We start from the raw sequence: 24,697 nt of genomic DNA on the forward strand, positions 1-24,697 counted from the left end.
AATCCACCGTTAGATTTCCTTACACTAATATTCATTTCAGCCTACTTACACCAATCTTTTTTCCCTTCTGTGATCCTTCCAATCACTCAGCATGCAAGTTACATCGGGGTGTGAAGCATGCTTTCAGAAGTCTTAAAAGAGGAACACTCCAACACAGAAGCCAAACCACCAAAAAAATCAACCTTCTGCTGGTGGCATCTAACTCAGATGATGAAAATGAACATGGATTGGTCTGTACTGCTTTGGATCGCTATCGAGCAGAACCCATCATCAGCATAGACGCATGTCCTCTGGAATGGTGACTGAAGCATGAAGGGACATATGAATCTTTAGCGCATCTGGCACGTAAATATCTTGCAATGCCGGCTACAACCGTGCCATGCAAATGCCTGTTCTCACTTTCAGGTGACATTGTAAACAAGAAGCAGGCAGCATTATCCCCTGCAAACATAAACAAACTTGTTTGTCTGAGCAGTTGGCTGAACGAGAAGGAGGACTGAGTGGATTTGAAGGCGCTATAGTTTTACATTGTTTTATTTTTGAATGCAGGTTTTTTTGGTACATAATTCTACATTTGTAGGTTCAAATGTCATGATGAAGAGATTGCACGACAGTACTTGTACTGAGCGAACTGAAAAACACTTTTTTACTTTTATAGTGCAAATATTAATAAAAAATAAATATAAAGTGAGCACAGTACACTTTGTATTCTGTGTTGTAATTGAAATCGATATATTTGAAAAAATGGAAAACATCTAAAAATATTTATATAAATATTATTCTATTATTGCTTAATCGAATGATTGATCTTTTTAATCACTTGATAGCCCTAATGATAATATTATATGCCATTAACTAATAGTTTAAAAACATTACAAGCTTAGGTCTCTCTGATACACTCCACATTGGACAGAGTCAAATTTCTACACTTCTGTTCAGGAAACTTGATCAGTAAGTTATAAAGACCAGGGGTGACATTTTCAAAAGTGACTTGGGCACTTAGGATTCTAAATGCTTAAATTAGGTTTGAAAAACGGAAAAATTTTTTTTGAAAATTTTACTTCACAGCATTCTACTGGAAAAAAGCCTCTTCCCCTTTTTATCATGAATCTAATGTACAAACATGTACCTTTATGTTCTAGTTGTGCTCCCATTGCAAAAGAACTCCTGCTGACTACAATTGTACACAATCAAGCCCTTCAGATTGTGCAAGATGTAAGTTGCTAAATGGGTGTGAATCTAAGTAATGAAGCCCAAGGGACTTCTATAAACATTGAGGGGGGCCAGGAGAAGGTGCAAACCACATTGAGATCACTTCAGAATTTGATCTCTTGGATGGAATTGGAGACCAGTAATTCAGTTATTTGAGTTTATACTTTGGTAGAGCACCAAGAGGAAGGATGGTCCAGTAGACAAGGTATTAGCCTGGGACCCAGGAGACTCAATGCCCTGCTCTGCCACAGACTATCTGTGTTTTGAGAATAAGTACATTAAAGACTGTGAGGTCCTCAGTTACTATGGTAACGGGGGCTGTAAGAATTAATCAGAATTGGGGCCCTACTATGCTGGGCATTGTACAAACCTAAATGAAGGTGATCCTCCTTATTGTGTATGTAAATGATGTTGAGTCTGTATTCCCATTAACAGAATCCTACTTCCGGTTTACTCTCCTCAATTCCATCAAGTAGCCCATGAAAAATAAACCACAGTTTTATTAATGAAAGCACTAGCACTTACACTGTTGTACAACTCTCTTCCACTACAGTAGAACCTCAGAGTTACAAACACCTCAGGAATGGAGGTTGTTCGTAACTATGAAGTTTTCATAATTCTGAACAAAATGTTATGGTAGTTCTTTTAGAAGTTTACAACTGAACATTGACTTAATACAGCTTTGAAACTTTACTATACAGAAGAAAAATGCTGCTTTTAATCACCTTAATTTAAATGAAACAAGCACAGAACTGTTTCCTTACCGTGTCAAATCTTTTTTTAAAACTTTTTCTTCATTTTTTAGTCATTTACATTTTACACAGTACTGTTACAGCACTGAAATTTGCTTCTTTTTGGTATTGGCTGCTGCCTGATTGCATACTTCTGGTTCCAACAGAGGTGTGTGGTTGACCGGTCAGTTCGTAACTCAGATGCTCATAACTTTGAGGTTCTACTGTATAATAATTCCAGTCAATGCAAACACGCAAACATTTGAAGAGTTCTATTTTTAACCCCACACCTCTGTCTCTCTCTCTCTCACACACACACACACACACACACACACACACACACACACACACACACACACACACACACACACACACACACACACAGAGAACTGCTAAACTAATCTCCTGTTTCTTCCATTAGCCACTAAAGATGATTACCAGAGCTGTCAATCACCAGCGCTGTTCCAAAAAGCTCAGTGGCAGATTGTATTCTACATTTTTTTTATATTTAAAAGGACAGCATAAGCGTGGAAAAAAGCAATAATTGACTAGAAATTTTGGACCTAATATAGTTACTAATTACAATAAGTAAGATTACCTTAACTGAAAAATGTTTGCAAAAAAGTTTACTATTTTTTCCAGTGTGTTTACTCTGTTCATTTGACAAAATTGCTAGTTTTACTGTTTCCTTTGATAAAAAGACCCTTATAAACAACAAGAGGGGAAAAGAAAAAAAACTCATAAAACTTGTTTAAAGGATTTGCATCCTGATACACAAACCATCAGTTTTTAAAAAACCCAGTATTATTTACTAATGTTGAACTTTTTTTTTGGCAACATCTATTTCATAACTTTGGTGTCAAAATAGTCACCCTTTAAAACTTGAAGTTCATAATTTCTCAGTAGGCTTGACATTACTCACAGGAACTATTTCTGTAACTTCAAGAACTTTTGGGAAATGTGATGAGAAAAGGTGACAGACACTTGGAGGTGAAAGAGGCTTTCAGCCACCATTAAAATAAAGACAGATCTTAATTTTAGAGCATATAAAAGAGGAGAAAATATTTATCTATTCATCAACAGTCAAGTCAGGTTAGTTTGTAGAGGGAGGTATATTCAGCCTTAGAAGCAACGTGGTTATAGATTTGGAATCATCAACCTGTGAGACTACTGCATGATCAAATTTCATGTTAACATTGTATTACTTAAAGTATCAAACACAAAACTGCAAAGAGTTGCTCCCTACTCCTTACCCAAGCCTGGCCTGCTGCATTGATCGAGAGTACAATAGCTGCCACAAAGCAGTATGCATTTCCAATAAGACCTTTACCTAATAACTTCTTTACTCGGCTTTTTGGATTTCTTGGCAGTCTCTACTTGTACAGGAACGACTTCAGGAACAGGTTCCTCAACAGCTGTGTCTTCATCACCCAAAAGAGCTGCCTGCTGAGAAAAATCCATGTCCTGCATAAACGACATGCTGCGCTTCAAAGCTAACAGCCGTTCCTAGAATCAGAAAGGACAGAGCGGCAGGGACTTTACCTTTCCCTCATAGCCAAGATGCTATGATAATGGGATGGGATGGGAATGGCCATGTCCTTATTTTGCTCCTATTGTTTAACTTCCAATGGTGATGCAACATGATTTGGTCATGGTAGCATGACACCAGAAATTCTGCAGCCTGACTATCAAAAAACAAGTAAGAACTATATAAGTAGATACAGCTGCTTATTTTACATATAGACTTACCGTAATTGAACTGCAACACACATGCAAGGCAGCCTATAAACACTAGTCCACATTAACAACTAATTTTACAGAAACAGACATGGGAAAAAACCCTCAAATCTTTTTACAGTCATAAAAAACTTTTTAAAAGAGCTCAGCTCATTGAAAATCGATAGGGTACATTAAATTTGTTTCAGACTGAAACTTTGGACACAAAGTTTCACTCCGGAAACAAATTTTTGTAGGTGGGTTATATAGATTTAGGCCCTGTTTCTGCTCCCATTAAGGTTAGTGGCAAAGCTATCACTGATTTCAATGGTGCATAATCAAGACCTAAGAGAAAGGGGGTTTATAATGGAAATGCCGACAAGCCATTAAATATAGCAGCACGGGTGGGCACTGCTATAATTAATGACAGATGGATGAAATAATGTTTATCACTATGACTGATTATAGTCCTTGTCAGTTTAACAAATCTTTTCTGCTTTTTGTTTTTAATAGATCTCTTACTTTGCTCATCATCTTAAAGCCTGTGTGGAGTATCTTCTTGGCTAGCTTGTAGTACACAGTATCTGGTCTGTTGTACGTCATTGCATTATCACACATCAGTTTAAAATCTGCCTGAAAAATACAAAACACAAAAGTTGCTAAAACTTCATATCTCCTTCAATAACTGAACATAAAAAAGAGCTCCAGATAACCTCCTGTGAAGACAGCCACATTAAGTGCAAAGGCATTTAGAGACCACCAAAAAGTGTTCAAAGACATTAAGTGAATAGGAGTCAAAAGTGTGAAAGTGACTTGCAAAGGATTGCACCTTTTTTGCTTCCTTATGATGTTCAATAAAGTCCTGAAAGGTTAAATTTTATTTATTTTATGCACACACAACTTTTTCCTTGTTTGTTTTTTAAACTCAGAAGCAGCTGGAATATAAAGTCAGGTTTTCCTTGATTTTCTAGGAGGGCTCACTGGGGAGGGGGGATGGAGTAGTCACAGATCTGTATTGAGAGCTCTCTCACTCCTTAACTGAAGGTTTTTGGGTCACTGAATCTTTAGGAAAGACATTTTCCCCCTCCCAATCATTTATTCCAATTTAAATTAAAACAACGTAAACAGAAGCACAGGAGAAGGAATTTTAAAACAGCCTGAATAAAAATCAGTTCTCTTAATCTGGTTTAATTACATGACATCTCTGATGTTACTATTCCAGTTCTATAGTGTCTTTCAAGAGAAACAGGGTACAAAAGAACAGAATTTCTGAAGTAAAAGCATTTTTGAAACTACCTTTCAGACATCCTTTAAACATAAAAAAGTAGAAAAGGTATAAACACATTTTTTCTTCTTTTGCTTTCCATGTCACTTTTAAAATCTGCTACTTCTTACGACTGGACTTCTCTAAAGGGATGAGTAACAGAGGTATATTCTGATGTAAACTGTATAAGCCTTTTAAGTGTGCACCTCCTTTCCATGCACATTAAAAAAGAACACTATTCATTATTACTGTCCCACAATAACCCAATGGAAAGTATTATTAGCAGTTTTACATGATATCCATGAACTATTTAAAAAAATTCTTCTGTAGGCTTGAAATGGATATGAAAGTTTCAGAAGATTGCAAAGCAAGAATCAAAGCAAACACTCAAGTCCCTTGGCCCTCATTAAATTAGATTAGGGCATGTTAAATTAGTGCTAGCTTGACAGCACTAGTTCCCAAAGGTGGCTGTAACTCCCACCAACACTTTAAATATTGAAAGGTGGCTGTTCAAACAACTTGATCTGAATGATTCTCTGCACACAAATCAGATACCTACTCATGCAAATCATAATTTCTTGGTCATTTGTGCATGAACATACCCTATCTGTGGTTGCATTTTTGTGCAGGAAATTATGTGCCTTTTTGAAAAACAAGCCTTTGGAGTTTAGAGACTCAGGGCCAGATTTTCATAGGTGTTTAGGCATTTTAAAACACAGATTGGAGCCTTATGGGATTTTAAAAAGCTCCTAGGTGCCTATCATTGGAGTTAGGCACTTAGGTGCTTTTGAAAACCCTATTAAGTACCTAACTGCATCTTTAAGCACCTAAAGACCTTTGAAAATCTGGACCTAAATTCCTAACCAGATTCTGATCTCAGAAGAAAAACTCTTTAAATTAGAATAAATCTTTTTTTTCTTAAATTTCCTGGTTCAAAGCAGGGATTGGGAAAGTGCTGCTCTGGTACCTAGGGCAGAAGCCATCAATACAATGCTAAAGAAGTAGAAGGGCACAGTAACAGCTGCTGTGACTACTTGAGGATAAGTGATTTGCCTCTAGCCTCTCTGATTAAAGAGACAACTTGAGGGACAGAAATGGGGGACTGAACGTGAGGTGAGGTGAGGTGACTCCTGAAGAGCTGTACGGAGTCTTTTCCTAAGCTACTGGCCTTGGAATAAGCTCCACTCCTTGGCAGCTCCCCTCACTCAATCTCTTTCCTTAGTTGATGTGTATGTTTCTGAATGACTCTTCTCTTACACGGAAATATTTATTCAGGTCAAGTACCTCTGATAGTCATTACTGATGTAGCCGCCGTTAAGAGTTCACTCCTGTAAACAGAACTAGAATGAACATTTATGGCTTTATAGGTAAAACCCAACAGCTTAAACTTCATCTCAAAATCAAATACACCTCTACCTCGATATAACGCAGTCCTTGGGAGCCAAAAAAAATCGTACTGCGTTATAGGTGAAACCACGTTATATTGAACTTGCTTTGATCCACGGCGTGCACAGCCCCCCCCCCCCCGGAGCACCGTGTTATATCAGGTGGTGTTATATCGAGGCAGCAGTGTACCAGTCAGGGCTTATCATGGAATACTGGTGTAATGTGCTTTCTGGACACTTAATAAGGGAACCATCACATTTTGCACCAGCTACAATTTCCATGTGAGACTATGCCCATAAGAAATATAGCAAGCAACCTGAGATGACAAAGTATGAACCACAATGATGAAACCCACATCTGAAAGAAAAGGATGCAAACTCTTTGTCGAGTACAGGAGATGAAACACTTGGCAACCTCTACTCCCAGAGTATTAAGTAGAAACTGGAGCTACAAAAAGAAACCCAGGTGAAGACTTTGGAAACAAATGACAGACAACCCTGCTAACAGGGGGTGATGATATAATTGTCGTAAGTTCTAGGGTGGCCTCCCCTCTGCCTACAACCACTATCTCAGTCTTGCCTGTGTTGAAACTCAGCCTTCCAACTCTCACCCACGCCTTGCTGTTAAGATGCTGAATAGCTCATTCCAATCAAGCAGTGGAGTTGGAAGAGAGAGAAACAAAAGCTGAGTGTTAGTACACTGAAGACACTGCAACCCAGACCTTTCTTACCAACTCGCATAATGGCCTCATACTTCACTGAACAAGAGACAATAATTGCACAATCCCGAATGAGAGCACCTTTGGGAGAGACAAGTAATTGTTTGCCCAGTACCACCCTGTGGGACCTCTCAAAGAAAGGAACAGAACCACTCAACAGCAACACTGCCAACCTCTGTTAAGTTCTAAAGATGCATCAATATCACCTTATGAACAATGATATTCAAGGCAGCTAACTGATCTAAAAGAATCACTATGAACATCTTGTTTTCATCCATCACCAATGGAGCAAGCAATAGCACCAATGTAGTTCCTGGTAACTAGAACCAAAATACACCCAATCGGAGTGGAACAGGCCATTTCCTCAAATCCCCTAAAACAAGTCTTCAATAGCCAAAACGCTGGTCCAATACTAGCCGGCAATTTCAAACTGTAAATCATTGGAAAAGGCAATAATCAAAGAATGAAACACTAACTGTACAAAAAGATAATACAAACTAAAATTAGAATTATTCTTTATCAGAGGGCAGGTCTACACTACTGCTTAAATCGATTTAGCTTAAAAAAAAAATAGGTCAGTCCCCTGAGCAACACAAGTTACAGCACCCTAAGCACTGTCCACACTGGCGCTGTGTTGGCAGGAGTTGCTTTCCCCCAGCATAGCTTCTCCTCTCGCAGGGGTGGAGTAATTATGCCAACAGGAGAGTGCTCTCCCGTCGGCACAGAGCGTCTTCACCAGACATGCTACAGCAGCAAGCTACACCGATGTAGCGCTTCTAGTGTAGACCTGCCCTAATACAAAGTATCTGCCAAAGAATTATGGAGACGCTAATAGCAGCTCTCTAGTTAAAGCAGAGCTGAAATTTCTACAAACGGCACATATTATTTCATTTATGTCATAGAACATCACGATCATTTAACGTAAGTCAAAGAGCCTCCAAAGGGCACCATCACCTTTTGGTCATTAATGAACTAATCTAGATTTAAACAAATCATCTAGAGTTCTCTAAAACAACGAGTTCTTCTCAGCCTGTTTTTCTGACTGTTATCACCTTGGAGCACTGAAATGCATACCACAGTAAAAGCAGCAAAGAATCCTGTGGCACCTTATAGACTAACAGATGTTTTGGAGCATGACCTTTCGTGGGTGAATACCCACTTCGTCGGATGCATGCATCCAACGAAGTGGGTATTCACCCACAAAAGCTCATGCTCCAAAACATCTGTTAGTCTATAAGAGGCCACAGGATTCTTTGCTGCTTTTACAGATCTAGACTAACACGGCTACCCCACTGATACTTGATACCACAGTAAGTTTATCAGTAGTATACATTCTTTGTCTGCAATAATCTTAGCAGTTGCCCTAGGACAGCAGGACAGATATATACAGAGTATAATCCCACTCCTACCAACAGAAAGTGAAAGTGTGATGAATTATTTATAAGTGAGTTACATGTTGGAAGCCTGACTGACGAACTAATTTTACCTAAAAATCTGACTCAAATTAAAGTTTTTTATTGAAAATGTTTTGAAATAACCACATCCTTATCACTTCACCTTGAATTCGGTGACTGATTTGTACTCATTTGCTGCTATTTTGTCCTTCATGGTGCCAAAATCCATGGGATGTTTTATTATCATGGAATATCCAGGTGCAATGGCATCTGTGACTGGAAAAGCAAAAAACCCATGAGGATCTTTCCTAAAAATGGAATAAAAAATATGTATAATTATGCTAGGAAACAAAATGATCACTACTCCTTATAACATATCATTTTATGTCATTAACACCAGTTGTTGCTTTAAAACAAACAAAAAAAAAAGTATCTGCTGATATGGGAGAGAGAATTTAAGATTATTTAGCCTGTTTGGGAATATTTTTATTAAGACTGTCGATTAACTGCAGTTAACTCAAGCGATAACTCAAAAATATTAACAATTAAAAAAATGTATAGCAATTAATCGCAGTTTTAATCGCACTGTTAAACAATAGAATACCAATTGAAATGTATTAAATATTTTTGGATGTTTTTCTACATTTTTAAATATATTGATTTGAATTACAACACAGTATACAAAGTTGACAGTGCTCACTTTATATTATTTTTGATTACACATATTTATATTATTTTTGATTACACATATTTGCACTGTAAAAATGGCAAACAAAAGAAACAGTATTTTTCAATTCACCTCATACAAGGACTGTAGTGCAATCTCTTTATTGTGTAAGTGAAACTTACAAATGTAGATTTTTATTTGTTACATAACCGCACTCAAAAACAAAGCCTTGCAGAACTTTGAAGCCTACAATTCCACTCAGTCCTACTTCCTGTTCAGCCAACCACTGAGGGTACGTCTACACTACCTGCCAGATTGGCGGGTAGTGATCGATCTATCGGGGATCGATTTATCGCGACTAGTGTAGATGCGATAAAATCAATCCCTGATCACTCTGCTGTCAACTCTGGAACTCCATAGCAGCGAGAGGTGGAAGCGGAGTTGATGGAGGAGCAGCAACGGTTGACTCGCTGCCCTCCTCACAGCCAGGTAAATTGACCTAAGATACGCTGACTTCAGCTACGTTATTTGCATAGCTGAAGTTGCGTATCTTAGGTTGACCTCCTCCACTCTCAGTGTAGATCTAGCCTAAGAGAAACAAGCTTGTTTACATTTACGGGAGATAATGATGCCCGCTTCTGATTTACAATGTCACCTGAAAGTGAGAACAGGCGTTCGCATGGCATTTTTGTATCCGGCATTGCAAGGTATTTATTTGCCAGTTATGCTGAACATTCATATGCTCCTTCATTCTTCAGCCACCACTCCAGAGGACATGCTTCCATGCTGAAAACGCTTATTAAAAAAAATAATGCATTAATTAAATTTGTAACTGAACGCCTTGGGGGAGAACTGTATGTCTCCTATTCTGTTTTACCTGCATTCTGCCATACATTTCATGTTATAGCCGTCTTGGATGGTGACCCAGCACATGTTGTTCGTTTTAAGAACGCTTTTAACTGCATATTTGACAAAACACAAAGAAGGTACCAAAGTGAGATTTCTAAAGATAGCTACAGCACTTGACCCAAGGTTTTAGAATCTGAAGTACCTTCCAAAATCTGATTGGAATGTGGAGCATGCTTTCAGAAATCTTAAGAGCAACACTCCAATGCAGAAATGACAGAACCCGAACTACCAAAATTTAAAATCAACCTTTCTGCTGTCGGCATCTGACTGAGATGATGAAAATGAACATGCGTCGGTCCACACTGCTTTGGATGGTTATCGAGTAGAACACGTTATCAGCATGAATGCATGTTCTCTGGAATGGTGGTTGAAGCATGAAGGGACATATGAATCTTTAGTGCATTTGGCCCATAAATATCTTGCAATGACGGCTACAGTAGTGCTATGTGAATGTCTGTTCTCACTTTCAGGTGACATTGTAAATAAGAAGCAGGAAGCATTATCTCCCATTAATGTAAACAAACTCGTTTCTCTTAGCAGTTGGCTGAACAAGAAGTAGGCCTAAGTGGATTTGTAGGCTCTAAAGTTTTACATTGTTTTGCTTCTGAATATAGTTTTTTTGTCCATAATTCTACATTTGTAAGTTCAACTTTCATGATAAAGAGAATACACTATAGTACTTGTATGAGGTGAATTGAAAAATTTGATTTTTTTTTTTTACAGTGCAAATATTTGTAAACAAAAATATAAAGTGAGCATAGTACACTTTGTATTCTGTGTTGTAACTGAAATCAATATATTTGAAAATGAAGAAAATATCCAAAACTATTTAAATAAATGGTATTCTATTATTGTTTAACAGTGTGGTTAATTGTAATTAATTTTTTAAATCGCTTGACAGCCCTAATTTTTATTTATAAGACAGTGCTTGAAATTATTTGTTTATTGTTTACTTATTTATTGATTTACTGATATACATTTTGCATTTATACTTGTATTAGTTTCCCTTAAACAACAAAAGATCAGTAGACATTGTGGTCACTGAACATCTTGCAGGATTAACTCTTGTTTTCATCTTTTTGATTAGGGTTTTTCTTCGTTTTTACTAAAGCAGTTAATTAAGAGTGGTGCTCCTGATTAACTAGTTTTAGAATTAATAGCTGATTAATAGTCTCAAATTAAATTTATAGTTTTATTACAAAGGGAGAAATCTACTAGTGATTTTTCAAAGACTTGGACTATACGCAGCTGATATCTTACAAAAAATTATAAAATGAAAAAACCTCTCCCAACCAGTGAGTTAACAGCTAATTAATTATGAACTTCTATTTGAATCAGACAGATAGAGAATAAATCATAAGATTTTACCAGAGATTATTCCATTTTATGGAACAAAAGTATGCAGCTGGTTTCCAATCCCTAAAATAAGTAATTAATGTACATAAAGGGCCCATAGAGCAAAAATAAAATTACTAATGATAGCAGAAACTTTTAATTCCTACTTTTATAAATGCAATTAATCTTGAATAGTTTCTCTTACTGGGTCCAATAAGGTAGCAATGGTGGTAAACCAAATTATAAACCAGTTTGAAACGATTCATCCCAAAATGAAGACCAAATTAGAAGGTTCTAAAGCAGCATATTAATAAGCATCAGTTACCATCTACACAGCTGTCTATATAATATGCAGACCTACCTTTGCAACTGACGAAGGAAATGCTCTAATAATTGTTGGATGGGTGTGCTCTCATTTTCAGCTGCAATTTGAGAGAGTGAAAAATATTTATAAAGTTCAGTCAAATGACAGTATTTACTTCTGAACAAAGTTCATGTTTTATACCTGAGTCTTTAATAGATAGCCCTGCGGCTCGAACTCGCTCCAGAAGCCAATAAGCCTTGTATTACAAGGGCAGCAAAAGCACATACAATAAACCTATTCCTGATATGCAATAAAGCTTTATTTCCTTATATGTTAGTTATTTAATTATATTAAAGGAGAAATGTTCATGCAGCATAGAAGTAAAAGAAATACATAAGCTATGGTGTCTACAGCAACATAATCATCCACGATACACAACCTGCATATTTTATGGCAAGCATTTAACAAGCAGTAATATATTCAGGCATCTGTTTAACAAGAAAATGATTTCATATGTGCAGGGGCGGCTCTAGACATTTCGCTGCCCCAGGCACGGCGGCATGCCACAGGGGGCGCTATGCCAGCCCGCCGAGAGGGCGGCAGGCGGCTCCGGAGGACCTCCCGTAGGCGTGCCTGCGGAGCATCCACTGATCCTGCAGTCCGCTGGACCCGCGGCTTTGGTGGACCTCCTGCAGGCACACCTGCGGCAGGTCTACTGGAGTTGCGGGATCAGCGGACCCTCCTCAGGCATGCCTGCAGGAGGTCCACCAGAGCTGCCTGCCGCCTTCTCGGCGGCTGGCATAGCGCCCCTCGCTGCATGCCGCCCCAAGCATGCGCTTGGTGTCCTGGGACCTGGAGCTGCCCCTGCATATGTGACACCTGACTCTGCAGGTATTGCTGCAGACGTGCTGATTTCTGCATTTCCTGACTTCATTTTATCAGTGCAACCTTAGTGTTCCATTTACAAAAATGTTTGCATTAGTTTTCCTAAGATTTTGGGTTAATTTTTTAAAAATAAAGACAAAGAACAAACACAGATGCTAGAAAGACAAGTATATTTTAATTACTGCACAGATGAATCTATGAAATGCAGCCTACAGGACACATTTCACAGTCATCTATTTCAAATTTGCCAGGTTTTCAATGCCAAAGTGTGTTTAGAGGCTGTGAATGACCTGTAGGATTATGGCCCATTCTGACAGTGGGCTCACACCCTCCATTTAGGGAGCACCCATAACCTGCAAATTCCTCAAGATTGATTTGCTCAGTTGGTAAGTATAGTTCCCGTCTTTGATTTGCCCTGTCAACAAGCAACGTTCTAATCTTATGAAGATTGAAATGAAGCCTGCTAATTTTCATATAAGTCCAGATTTCTGTTAGACATTTACTGACGTATCTTTCAAGGAAGCGGCCTAAGCAAAGTTAACATGGCACTCAGGAGTGAGATTCCTTTGCTCTGAATATTTTTTGTTAGTAAAGGATTTCAAAGAATTTAGAAGTCTGAAGGAATTAAAAAAAAATGGCTTATAAAAATTACCTAAATTTAATATTGAGCACTGGCTCCAGGATCTAATGGAATTTGTATAGTAAGAAGGGATAAACACTCACATTATAGGTACATGCACTAGCTGCCCATTGGCACCTGAAAAGGTTTTACGGTGTTATAGCCAAAATTAACAAAACAATGAGTCAGGACCTGTGTAACTGAGAGCACTCCACAAATAATATCAGGTAGGTGATTGAGCTGAAGCTTGACAAATTAGAAAAGAAAGCTTGCTGCTGGTGAGGCATTCTCCCTTGCCTGTGGATTTGCTCTTGCACTGGTTCAAAATAGTGTGAATTTTCTGACAATTAGGGCATACTGCAAAGACCAATTTTTGCACAGGACACTGAGGGAAGGGTATGGTGTAGAGGTGGAAGAGGGACTTGGGGAAAGCTTACAGACAGGGATTTTGTTATGTTTTCTGCTGAATCCCTGCTTTGGGGTGGGATCTGTGACTCTTTTGCTTGTTTCTGCATTTTATTATTGTAGGTTATATTTTAATGTCATGTCAGGAAGTTAGAGAAATGCATAGGTGTCCTTTATATGTTCAATCAAAATAATTACATGTAGCTGCAGTTTACCTTATTCTGGTGCACATACTGCAAACAGCAATACTGGAATGATACTTAAATATCCTTTTTTATACAGTGAAACCCCGCTATAACGCAATGTTTGGGGTCCAAAAAATTCCATCGCGATAAATGCGGGGTCGCGGTATAGTGGGATTTCAAGCCAGTCAGTTTAAGTCAGTGGTCCCGAATGCGGTGCATTGATTTGCGCCACCTAGTGCCTAGTGCCCAGCAGGGGAGAGAAGCCGCGGCCCCGCACCTGCCGGGGACAGAGAACTCCGATGCTGCAGGCGCCGGTGTCATCTGTTCCCAGCAGGTGTGAGGCCACGGCTTCTCTCCGGCTTCAAGAGGAGCTGCGGCACCGCACCTGCCGGGGACAGAGAACTCCAGAGCTGCGGGCACCGGTGCTCTCTGTCCCCATCAAGCCCCAAAGCTGCTAAGAGGAATAACTGCTTTTTATGCAGTATCTTTCCAACCTGAAAAAGTCTGCTGATATCCAGGTATTTCACCAGAAATCTCTACATTCTGCTGGAAAGCTTAATACCTTGGTATATTATCAGAAGTATTATTTTAACACTTAGCTATGAAAAATTTTAAAGAACATACTAGGAAATTTAAATTTTCCTGGTTTCCCACCTAGTCTTGGTCACTTACCTGGCTGAGTTCTGCAAGCTCTGACTGGGCGATCTGGAGGTGGCTCAACTTCCACTTTTTTCCCAGGATCAAAGTCATCTGTTTCTCCCTCAGTGTCACACTGTTCTTTCTCCCTCTTTCTCTTCTTTTCTTCCTAATATAGGAAGGATAGGAGATAGTTAAAAGAAGATATTCACAAAGGGCAGTTCAGGTTCCAATAAAATATTCTCATACAAAAACCTTTTATTAAAATAATACTTTAGTATCCAAGTGATACCAATGAAAGTCAAGAAATTTAAAGACAAATATACACTTTCATCAAATCCCTGGGGGAAAAAAGCCAGACTCCTAGTGTTGAACTGTAAGATGGACAATTATGATCTAAAGCACAACCTTATACGTACTTTCTTTAAAATGCTTTCTGTTACTTACAGTAACTGTTTGCAAATCATTTCCATTTCTGTATCTATTCAGCTACTTTTTTTGGTTGACAGTTGCTAGAAAAAATGGCATTAAAATGTATACAAATAATTGCACAATGAAAGAGCACAGTTAACTGTAAAGTTCTGTAAGTCTTGACTGGTCAGCTGTGATGCTTCATCTTATAGTTACTATGAATGAAGTAAGAAGCACATAGCTTTACTTTGTTCACTACACATTTACAGTGGTGCAGTAAACAGAAGACAGTCTGCACTGGGTGGAGTAAGTACACTGAAACTCAAACTCCACAGTAGAGCAACTACAAACGCTTTGCAAGATTGGAGATATCTGACGGACCTTCTCCTGTAAGCCTCCATAGCATGTGAACAATCTTTCATTGAATTAGGCGGCCTCACTCTATTTTTTACTACAGTGCTTACTGATGCATGCTCACCGCTGCCCTGTCATTTACAACATTTGAATATATTACTGTTAAAAGGTTCTATAATTTTAGACTACTGCACATCTGCTAATTATGAAGGTTTGAAAATCGTAACTTAGAAAAGTAAAATAAAAATCATCACAGGACACAGCAAAACACTTTTCTTCCCATTCTGAGGGGTTAGAGCAACCCCTTACAACCGCATCTGCTCTAACCCCTCAGACAGAGACCAACACCTACAAAATCTCCACCAACCATTCTCAAAACTACAGTACCCGCACGAGGAAATAAGGAAACAGATCAACAGAGCCAGACGTGTACCCAGAAGCCTCCTGCTGCAAGACAAACCCAAGAAAGAAACCAACAGGACTCCACTGGCCATCACATACAGTCCCCAGCTAAAACCCCTCCAACGCATCATCAGGGATCTACAACCCATCCTGGACAATGATCCCACACTTTCACAGGCCTTGGGTGGCAGGCCAGTCCTCGCCCACAGGCAACCTGCCAACCTGAAACATATTCTCACCAGTAACTGCACACCACACAATAGTAACTCTAGCTCAAGAACCAATCCATGCAACAAACCTCGATGCCAACTCTGCCCACATATCTACACCAGCAACACCATCACAGGACCTAACCAGATCAGCCACACCATCACCGGTTCATTCACCTGCACGTCCACCAACGTAATATACGCCATTATATGCCAGCAATGCCCCTCTGCTATGTACACTGGCCAAACTGGACAGTCGCTACGGAAAAGGATAAACGGACACAAATCAGAGATTAGGAATGGCAATATACAAAAACCTGTAGGAGAACACTTCAACCTCCCTGGTCACACTATAGCAGACCTTAAGGTGGCCATCCTGCAGCAAAAAAAACTTCAGGACCAGACTTCAAAGAGAAACTGCTGAGCTTCAGTTCATCTCAAATCTGACACCATCAGCTCAGGATTAAACAAAGACTGTGAATGGCTTGCCAATTACAAAACCAGTTTCTCCTCCCTTGGTTTTCACACCTCAACTGCTAGAACAGGGCCTCATCCTCCCTGATTGAACTACCTCATTATCTCTAGCTTGCCTGCATATATATACCTGCCCCTGGAAATTTCCACTACATGCATCTGACGAAGTGGGTATTCACCCACGAAAGCTCATGCTCCAAAATGTCTGTTAGTCTATAAGGCGTCACAGGATTCTTTGCTGCTTTTACATGGACTTTATGTATATTATAAAACAGCTATTTAGGAATGCTTTAGGGCATTTTACAAAATGTTATACTTTTTTTTTTTTTTTAAATCCCTCTCCTTTTGGTAAAGCCAGGCAGCTTAGTTATCAAGGGTATCTGTGCAGGTCTCAAAGGGAGCCACAGAAGCCTTTAAACATAATCTGAAATAGATCTTCTATACCTAATGATGTTAGTTTTGAAGTCTGACATGTCAGGAACTTCCAGGACAAGAATCACGTGCTGGGTTCAGTCAGAAGCTGGGACTCTCCTCTTCTCAATGTAATAAAGCACCTGTTTTTAACTCCAATGAGATGCAACATATCAGATTTTAAAAAGGCAACGTTTTCAATTGTAGACAAGCTGTCATGAAGACTGATTAGTGGGTAATACAGTAAAAGATTTATAATAAAATAATTTATTACATTGTTCTGCAAATTATCGTATGAATACCTTCCACATATGTGAGGAGCACACAGATGTTTCACAAGTTGTAAGAGCACACCCCTTCCTGTTGTCTCAGGGAACATTAAGATACTGGGGGCCTCTGAAAGGGAAATTAAATCTAAGGACTGTTAGCTGACCACATTACATATTTTGGCTGAGAACAGAGAGAACAGCAGTGACTAGGACCCAAACCACACAGGTAGACTTGGAAGGATGAGATTTTTAATTGGTAAGTATTTGTACATGTTGCTTTCATCATACACAAACAAACCAACAACAACAAAGTCCATAAAAATAACTGAAATTTGCAAACAAAAAGAAATAAGCAGCCTGAGAGGACTTAAACTCTAATAAGGATATTTTCTTTGTATATTTTGACATGTGATGTTGACAATTTATGTTTTAGCAGGTTTCAGAGTGGTAGCTGTGTTAGTCTGTATCAGCAAAAAGAACGAAGAGTACTTGTGGCACCTCAGAGACTAACAAATTTATTTTGGTATAAGCTTTCGTGGGCTAAAACCCACTTCATCTTGGGTTTTAGCCCAAAAAAAATTATGCCCAAATAAATTTGTTAGTCTCTAAGGTGCCACAAGTACTCCTTGTTACTTATGTTTAAACGGTTTATCAAGTTTTAACTTTCTGAATCTCAGTGTCTACTGTCATTAAATAGTTATTGTCTGACTCCTCCCATAATTTCCTATAAGTGTGAACATTGAAATGGATAAACATTGAAAACATGCTGAAAAAAATTAACATTGATATCTGTCAAATCTATAAAACATATTGAATTCTGCCAAGCCCAAGTATAGGGCTTTGTAGATCAGTAAACATCTTGAACTGCCCTTAGATGTTAACAGAGAGTCAATACAGTATCTGAAGTAGTGGTTTAACACAAATCCTGCACAACACTGTGCTAAGCAAGAAGGTTGTCTTTCTGTGCACCAACTGAAGTGGTCTTTAGAGATAGTCCCACATACAAAATGTTAACTCATCCGACATGGAGTGACAAAGGCACAGATGACTATGGCAAGTGAAGAAACCGAAAAATAGTTACAACCAGTTGTAGAGGACTTCAATGGGGCTACTCATAGGAATAAGTTTAAAAAGACGTGCGTAAGTAGAGATTGAGGGATTATAAAATTTAGTCCTACTCCAACTTCTAAATGTAATTAATTTGGTGAAATACAGCCCTCACTTTTGTTTTTTAAGAAGACAGAAAATTTGGACAAAAACAGAATTTTTTTTTTTTTAAAGAGTGAGATGAAAATATACAAAAAGGACCCTCATTGGATTAGAAATGGTGGAAAGGAAGAAATAAAACTGTTATGTTTTAGTTATTCCTCTCAGTCAACTGCATCTTAAACTGAAATGTGCACTTTCATGCAAGAGACACCTCTCAGATATGACAAGCAAATGTGAAAATAATTTGTCCCCCTGCGAGTCATTGTTTACCTTTCTCTTCCTTCTTTCTTCGTCATCAAGATGCTTTTCTTTTTCTTTCTCAGACTTTTTTTTCTTTTTCTTCTTCTTTTCTTTGTGTCGCTCTCGCTCATGGTCTGACCTGTCATCGTAATAACTTGAATCGTGCCCTGATCCTGAGAGTTCAGTGACCTCACTTCCTCCAACTTTAAGCACTAGCTTCAAGGGCTTTTCCAGGGGCTTATCCACATAATCTAAATTAAAGCACAGTAAAAAAAAAAATAAAAAAATCATAAACACAAAAAAAGTTACGAAGTAAACAATAATAGTTATCAGACAGTATCATTCTACCAAAAATTCCATTTACAAACTAGCGTATAGTGTAATTACTGTGAAATGTACATGAAGGAGTTTTAAAAGAAAAAATCCTTAATTGACAGATCTGAGGTAGGAAACAACTGTCCTAAACAAAAATGTTGGTTTCCTTACATTTAACTTTATTTTCTTGTATAATAAGGATTCATAAAAAATCATAATTTGCTATGTTTTAGAAAACATCAGAAAAATTGTGTAATTGGGTACCAATCCTGAAAACATATTCACACATGCTTAGCTTTACTCACTCGAGTAAGGTAAAGTATAGTTATAAATGTTTGCAGCATCCAGGAATTTAAGTTTCTAAAGAAAGAATCTTAACAATTGATTGTCTGACAAGAAATTAAATCAATCTTTATATTAAAAACAAATATTGTGTCAACTATTTACAGACTTTTTTTTAAATCAGCATTTCAACTATTTGCTTAAGTAATTTCCTCTTGAACCATTAAGGAGCCAACATTTCATTATTCCTTTTTCTGCTAGTGACGCCTGTCCCATAGATTATAACTTTCTAACAAATAAACTATGTTCAGGTCAGGCCAAAAGAATTGAAAACATTTTTAAAGAACCAAGACTGTAAACTGAAGTTATTTGATTCTTTGTCAGATTAATTCAATTCGCCATCTTATTTAAAGTGACTCAGGACAGCAGAAATGAAAATGATTCCGTTAATAACACGAGAGAGAACGGGATAAAGAAGACTGGCATCAGAATAGTTTATATATCCTTAGCTTGTGCACTGCAGTGTTTTTATGGCTGCGTTCAATGGTACATCTTCTCTTGAATCGCACATAATCATAACTTTAACATTTATGAAGTTTTTTGTTTTGAATTACTTGAAATCAATGATTTAAAAATAAAAAAACTTTTTTTGTTTTTAAAATAAACTTATTTAAAATTAAATTTGAAACTATGATTATGTATATTAGGGCCTAAACTTACTATCTTGTATTAATTTACAATTAAATACAATATTAGGCAGTACATGTTTGCTGTCAAAGTTTTAAAGAAAGTCAAACTACTGAGGCCTGGTCCACACTACGCAGTTAAATCGATTTTAACAGCGTTAAATCGATTTAACGCTGTACCCGTCCACACTACAATGCACTTTAAATCGATTTAAAGGGCTCTTAAAATCGATTTCTGTACTCCTCCCCAACGAGAGTAACGCTAAAATCGATATTAGCATATCGATTAAGGGTTAGTATGGCTGCAAATCGAAGTTATTGGCCTCCAGGGGGTATCCCACAGTGCACCAGTGGCCGCTCTGGACAGGTAACTGAACTCTAATGCACTGGCCAGGTATACAGGAAAAGCCCCGCGAACTTTTGAATTGCATTTCCTGTTTGGCCAGCGTGGAGCTATCATCAGCACAGGTGACCATGCAGAGCTCATCAGCACAGGTAACAATGCAGTCTCCTGAGAATAGAAAAAGAGCACCCGCATGGACCGCATGAGAGGTACTGGATCTTATTGCTATATGGGGAGAGCATTCAGTGCTATCTGAACTGCGGTCCAAAAGATGAAATGAAAAAACTTTTGAAAAAATTTCCAATACCATGAGGGAGAGAGGCCACACCAGGGACTCAGTGCAGTGCAGAGTGAAAGTGAAGTAGCTCAGACAAGCCTACCAGAAAACCAAAGCAGCAAACGGCAGATCCGGATCAGGGCCAAAAACATGCCGCTTCTACGCTGAGCTGCACACAATTTTAGGGGGCTGCGCCTCCACTACCCCCCCCGGTCCGTGGATTCCGAGGTGGGGGTTATAATCTCAACCATGGATGAGAATTCAGCGGAGGGGGAAGATGACGAGGAGGAAGAACTTGCAGAGAGCACACAGCACTCCATTCTCCCCAACAGCCAGGAGCTTTTTGTGACCCAGATGGAATTACCGTCCCTGCCCTCCCAAGCCACTAGCCCAGACAGTGAAGCCATGGAAGCGACCTCTGGTGAGTGTACCTTTGTAAATATAAAACATAGTTTAAAAGCAAGCGTTTTTTAATGATTGATTTGCCATTAGTGTTTGGCATGCATTAGCAGGCATTAAAGTTACTGGAACAGTTTGTTAACATGTCTGGGGATGGAACGGAAATCCTCCAGGGACATCTCCATGAAGCGCTCCTGGAGGTACTCCAAAAGCCTTTGCAGAAGGTTACTGGGCAAGGCAGCCTTGTTCCGTCCACCATGGTAGGACACTTTACCACGCCATGCATGTAGCAAGTAATCTGGTATCACTGCATGACAAAGCCTAGCTGCGTATGGTCCCGGTGATTGCTGGCATTCAAGAAACATCCGTTCTTTATCTCGCTCTGTTATCCTCAGCAGAGTGGTATCGTTCATGGTAACCTGGTTGAAATTAAGGAATTTTATTAAGGGGACAGAGCTGGCCATTCCTACTGGGCTGCTTGCCTGTTGCTTAAAAGAAATCCTTCCTTGCAGGTAGCCAAGCGGGGGGAGGGGAAGGGGGTTAATGGCGCTGAGCTTTTTAGCGTTTGGCCAGCAGGAATCTTCCCAGCTACCAGCCACGTGGTGGGGGGAAGGGAGGGAGGAGAAAGGGGAGGTGATTAGCAGTGATCTGCCATTATACCAGCCATGCGGTGGGGGGAGGGGTAAAGCAATTCCAGTGTTAGGGTTAGGGTTTGGCGTCTGCTGCTCCTGCAAAAGCAGCAGAACAGGGAGAAGCTGTATGCCTTACCATGACCGCATGCAAGCTGAATTGTGATGCCCGGACCTGCGTCTGTGTTGATCTGTTACACCACAGCCGCAGGCACTCAATACTAAAAGAATCCAAATGCGACCTTGTAGTGAAATCACATGTGCTATGTAAAGTGAATAGTGTTGTTCACTGTGAAAGAGTATAACCATTGTTCTGTGAAATGTATCTTTTATAATCCTTCTATCACTACTTTCCCCCACTCATGCAGCTGCAAATTTTTCAAGCCTCTCTACTCCATCCCGAAGGCTAGCTCAGATAAGGCAGAGGAAGAAGAGGACACGAGATGAAATGTTCACAGAAATCATGGCAGTAACCCGCAACGAAAGAGCTCATCTGGGGGAGTGGAAGGACGTGGTAGCAAAGTACAGGAAAGATGCCAGTGAACGTGAGGACAGGAGGGACCAACGTGAGGATAGGAGGGACGAACGTGAGGATAGGAGAGACGCTCGAGATGAGAGGTGGCGGCAGGAAGATCAGCGGTGACGGGATGCAACGCTGGAGCTGCTGCGTGATCAAACTGACGTCCTCCGACGTCTGGTGGATCTTCAGGAAGAGCAGCGGGGTCACAGAGTGCCGCTCCAGCCCATGTTTAACCACCCTCAGTACTCACCATGTTCCATATCTTCCACACCCAGACGTTTAAGAACGTGTGGGGGAAGGCTTTCTGCACCTGCCCACTCCACCACCGTGGACAGTCCAACCAAAGGGCTGTCATTACATTGAAATGTCCTTAATGGCCTCTTCCCTCCTATCCTCCTCCCAAACCACACCCGGGATACCCTGTTAATTCTCTGCCTCTTTTTATAATTACATGCTTCTTAAACGATAGTAACTTTATTTCCATAAGCAAGCTGTAATCAAAGGGGGAGGGTGGGTTGCTCACAGGAGGAGTCAATAAAGGGGGGGAGGTTCATGAAGGGGAAACAAACACAACAGTCACACCGTACCCTGACCCGTGATGAAACTCGTTTTCAAGGCTTCTTTGATGTGCACCGCTTCCTGCTGAGCTCTTCTAATTGCCCTGGTGTCTGGCTGCGCGTAATCAGCGTCCAGGTGATTTGCCTCAGCCTCCCACCCCGCCATAAAGGTCTCCCCCTTACTTTCACAGAGATTGTGGAGCACACAGCAAGCAGCGATAACAAAGGGGACATTGGTTTGGCTGAGGTCTAAGCGAGTGAGTAACGTTCTCCAGCGGGCTTTTAAACAGCCAAATGCACATTCTACCACCATTCTGCACTTGCTCAGCCTGTAGTTGAACAGCTCCTGACCACTGTCCAGGCTGCCTGTGTATGGCTTCATGAGCCATGGCATCAAGGGGTAGGCTGGGTCCCCCAGGATAACTACAGGCATTTCAACATCCCCAACTGTTATTTTCTGGTCTGGGAAGTAAGTACCTTGCTGCAGCTGTTTAAACAGAGCAGTGCTTCTGAAGACGCGAGCGTCATGAACCCTTCCTGGCCATCCCACGTGGATGTTGAGTGAAACGTCCCTTGTGATCCACCAGTGCTTGCAGCACCATTGAAAAGTAACCCTTGCGGTTTATGTATTGGGTGCCCTGGTGCTCCGGTGCCAAGATAGGGATATGGGTTCCATCTATCGCCCCCCCCCAGTTAGGGAATCCTATTGCAGCAAAGCCATCCACTATGACCTGCACGTTTCCCAGAGTCACAACCTTCGTAGCAGCAGCTTAATGATTGCTTTGGCTACTTGCAACACAGCAGTCCCTACAGCAGATTTTCCCACTCCAAACTGATTCTCGACTGACTGGTAGCTGTCTGGCGTTGCAAGTTTCCAGAGGGCTATTGCCACTCGCTTCTCCACTGTGAGGGCTGCTCTCATCCTGGTATTATGGCGTTTCAGGGCAGGGGGAAGCAAGTCACAAAGTTCAAATAAAGTGCTCTTACACATGCGAAAGTTCCGCAGCCACTGCAAATCATCCCACACCTGCAAAACTATGCGGTCCCACCAGTCTGTGCTTGTTTCCCGGGCCCAAAATCAGCGTTCAATGGGTAGAACCTCCCCCATTACCATCAGGAGCTCCAAAGCGCGGGGGCCAGCGGTTAGGGAGAAATCAGTGTCCATGTCCTCATCACTCTCGTTGCCGCGCTGCCATAGCTGCCTCCTCCTCTCCTGCGTTTGCAGTTCATGGTTCACCATAGACAGCACGAGAATGCGTGAGGTGTTTACAATGTCCACGATCGCGCTACTGAGCTGAGCAGGGTCCATGCTTGCTGTGCTATGGTGTTTGCTCAGTTCACCCAGTAAAAAAGGCGCAAAATGGCTGTCTGCTGCTTTCAGGAAGGGAGGGGTGAGGCTGTACCCGGAACCACCCGCGACAATGATTTTTGCCCCATCAGGCACTGGAGTAGTAACCCAGAATTCCAAGGGTCACGGAAGACTGCGGGAACTATGGGATAGCTACAGGATAGCTACCCACAGTGCAACGTTCCGGAAATCGATGGTAGCCTAGACCATGGACGCACACCGCCGAATTAATGTGCCTAGTGTGGACGCATAAAATTGACCTTATAATATCTGTTTTATAAAACCGGTTTAAGTTAATTCGAAATTATACTATAGTGTAGACGTACCCTGAACTGCTGAAAGTGATTAGCTAAGTACCTAGAACCAGAGTTTGCTGAGGTGCTAAACCAGCTTTTGACAGCAAATATCTTTTTTTGCAGGTGCCAAGAGAATATTTTTCTTTCAGTTTATTCAACTAGTTCAGTTAAATGACTAGTTCACTCAAACTTGAGAAACTAGTTGGGAACTGAAAAAGGAGGAAAGCTTGTTTTCTTCCTCCAATCTATGAAAAAAAGCTAAGGTCTTGTCTAGCTACCAAGTTTTGTCACCAAAAATTGCCTTTTGGTGACAAAACAGCAAGAGCGTACACACAACAATGGGAATTCTGTCACGAAAAACACCCAGTTTTGGCAACAAAAAACTACCACCCCAGGAGAGACTTTTGTCTTTTCCCTTCCTTTTATTGTGGACTAAGAGGCAGTGTAGATATTGCTGATTGTTTGTCAACAGAACTGGCTTCCGCCAGTATCCCACAATGCCCGCCCTGATTGCTCTGCTCAGTGTTTTGATCTCTGCTGCCCTGCAGGCATCTCCCTCCCCACCTCCCTTTCAACCCTTGGGGAATTATCCTGTTCTGCCCTGCACTAGGAACACAGCAGCAGGCAGATGCTGCTGCAGCAGGAGGGGGACAGACTGCTGTGCTGCTTTGCCATTCCTTAACATGGAGAGCTCACAGAG

General features: G+C 40.3%; 1 protein-coding gene across 6 annotated transcripts in view; it reads right to left on the minus strand.

Moving 5' to 3' along the window:
* BRD9 (bromodomain containing 9) overlaps positions 1-24,697 on the minus strand; it is a 60,653-nt gene that overhangs the window by 33,033 nt on the left and 2,923 nt on the right. For 2 of the 6 annotated variants that reach the window (XM_030551561.1, XM_030551559.1), the window contains exons 2-7: positions 18,376-18,596; positions 14,403-14,535; positions 11,694-11,754; positions 8,585-8,729; positions 4,182-4,292; positions 3,274-3,386 (exon numbers count right to left, since the gene is read on the minus strand). In XM_030551561.1, the coding sequence (XP_030407421.1) occupies positions 3,274-3,386; positions 4,182-4,292; positions 8,585-8,729; positions 11,694-11,754; positions 14,403-14,535; positions 18,376-18,596 (784 nt within the window). Of the gene's footprint in view, positions 1-3,273; positions 3,450-4,181; positions 4,293-8,584; positions 8,730-11,693; positions 11,755-14,402; positions 14,536-18,375; positions 18,597-24,697 lie in introns of all 6 variants that reach the window. The other 4 variants (XM_030551560.1, XM_030551558.1, XM_030551557.1 and 1 more) reach the window with 2 other exon arrangements.

Source organism: Gopherus evgoodei, chromosome 2 (assembly GCF_007399415.2).
Source record: "Gopherus evgoodei ecotype Sinaloan lineage chromosome 2, rGopEvg1_v1.p, whole genome shotgun sequence".
NCBI classification, from domain to species: Eukaryota; Metazoa; Chordata; order Testudines; family Testudinidae; genus Gopherus; species Gopherus evgoodei.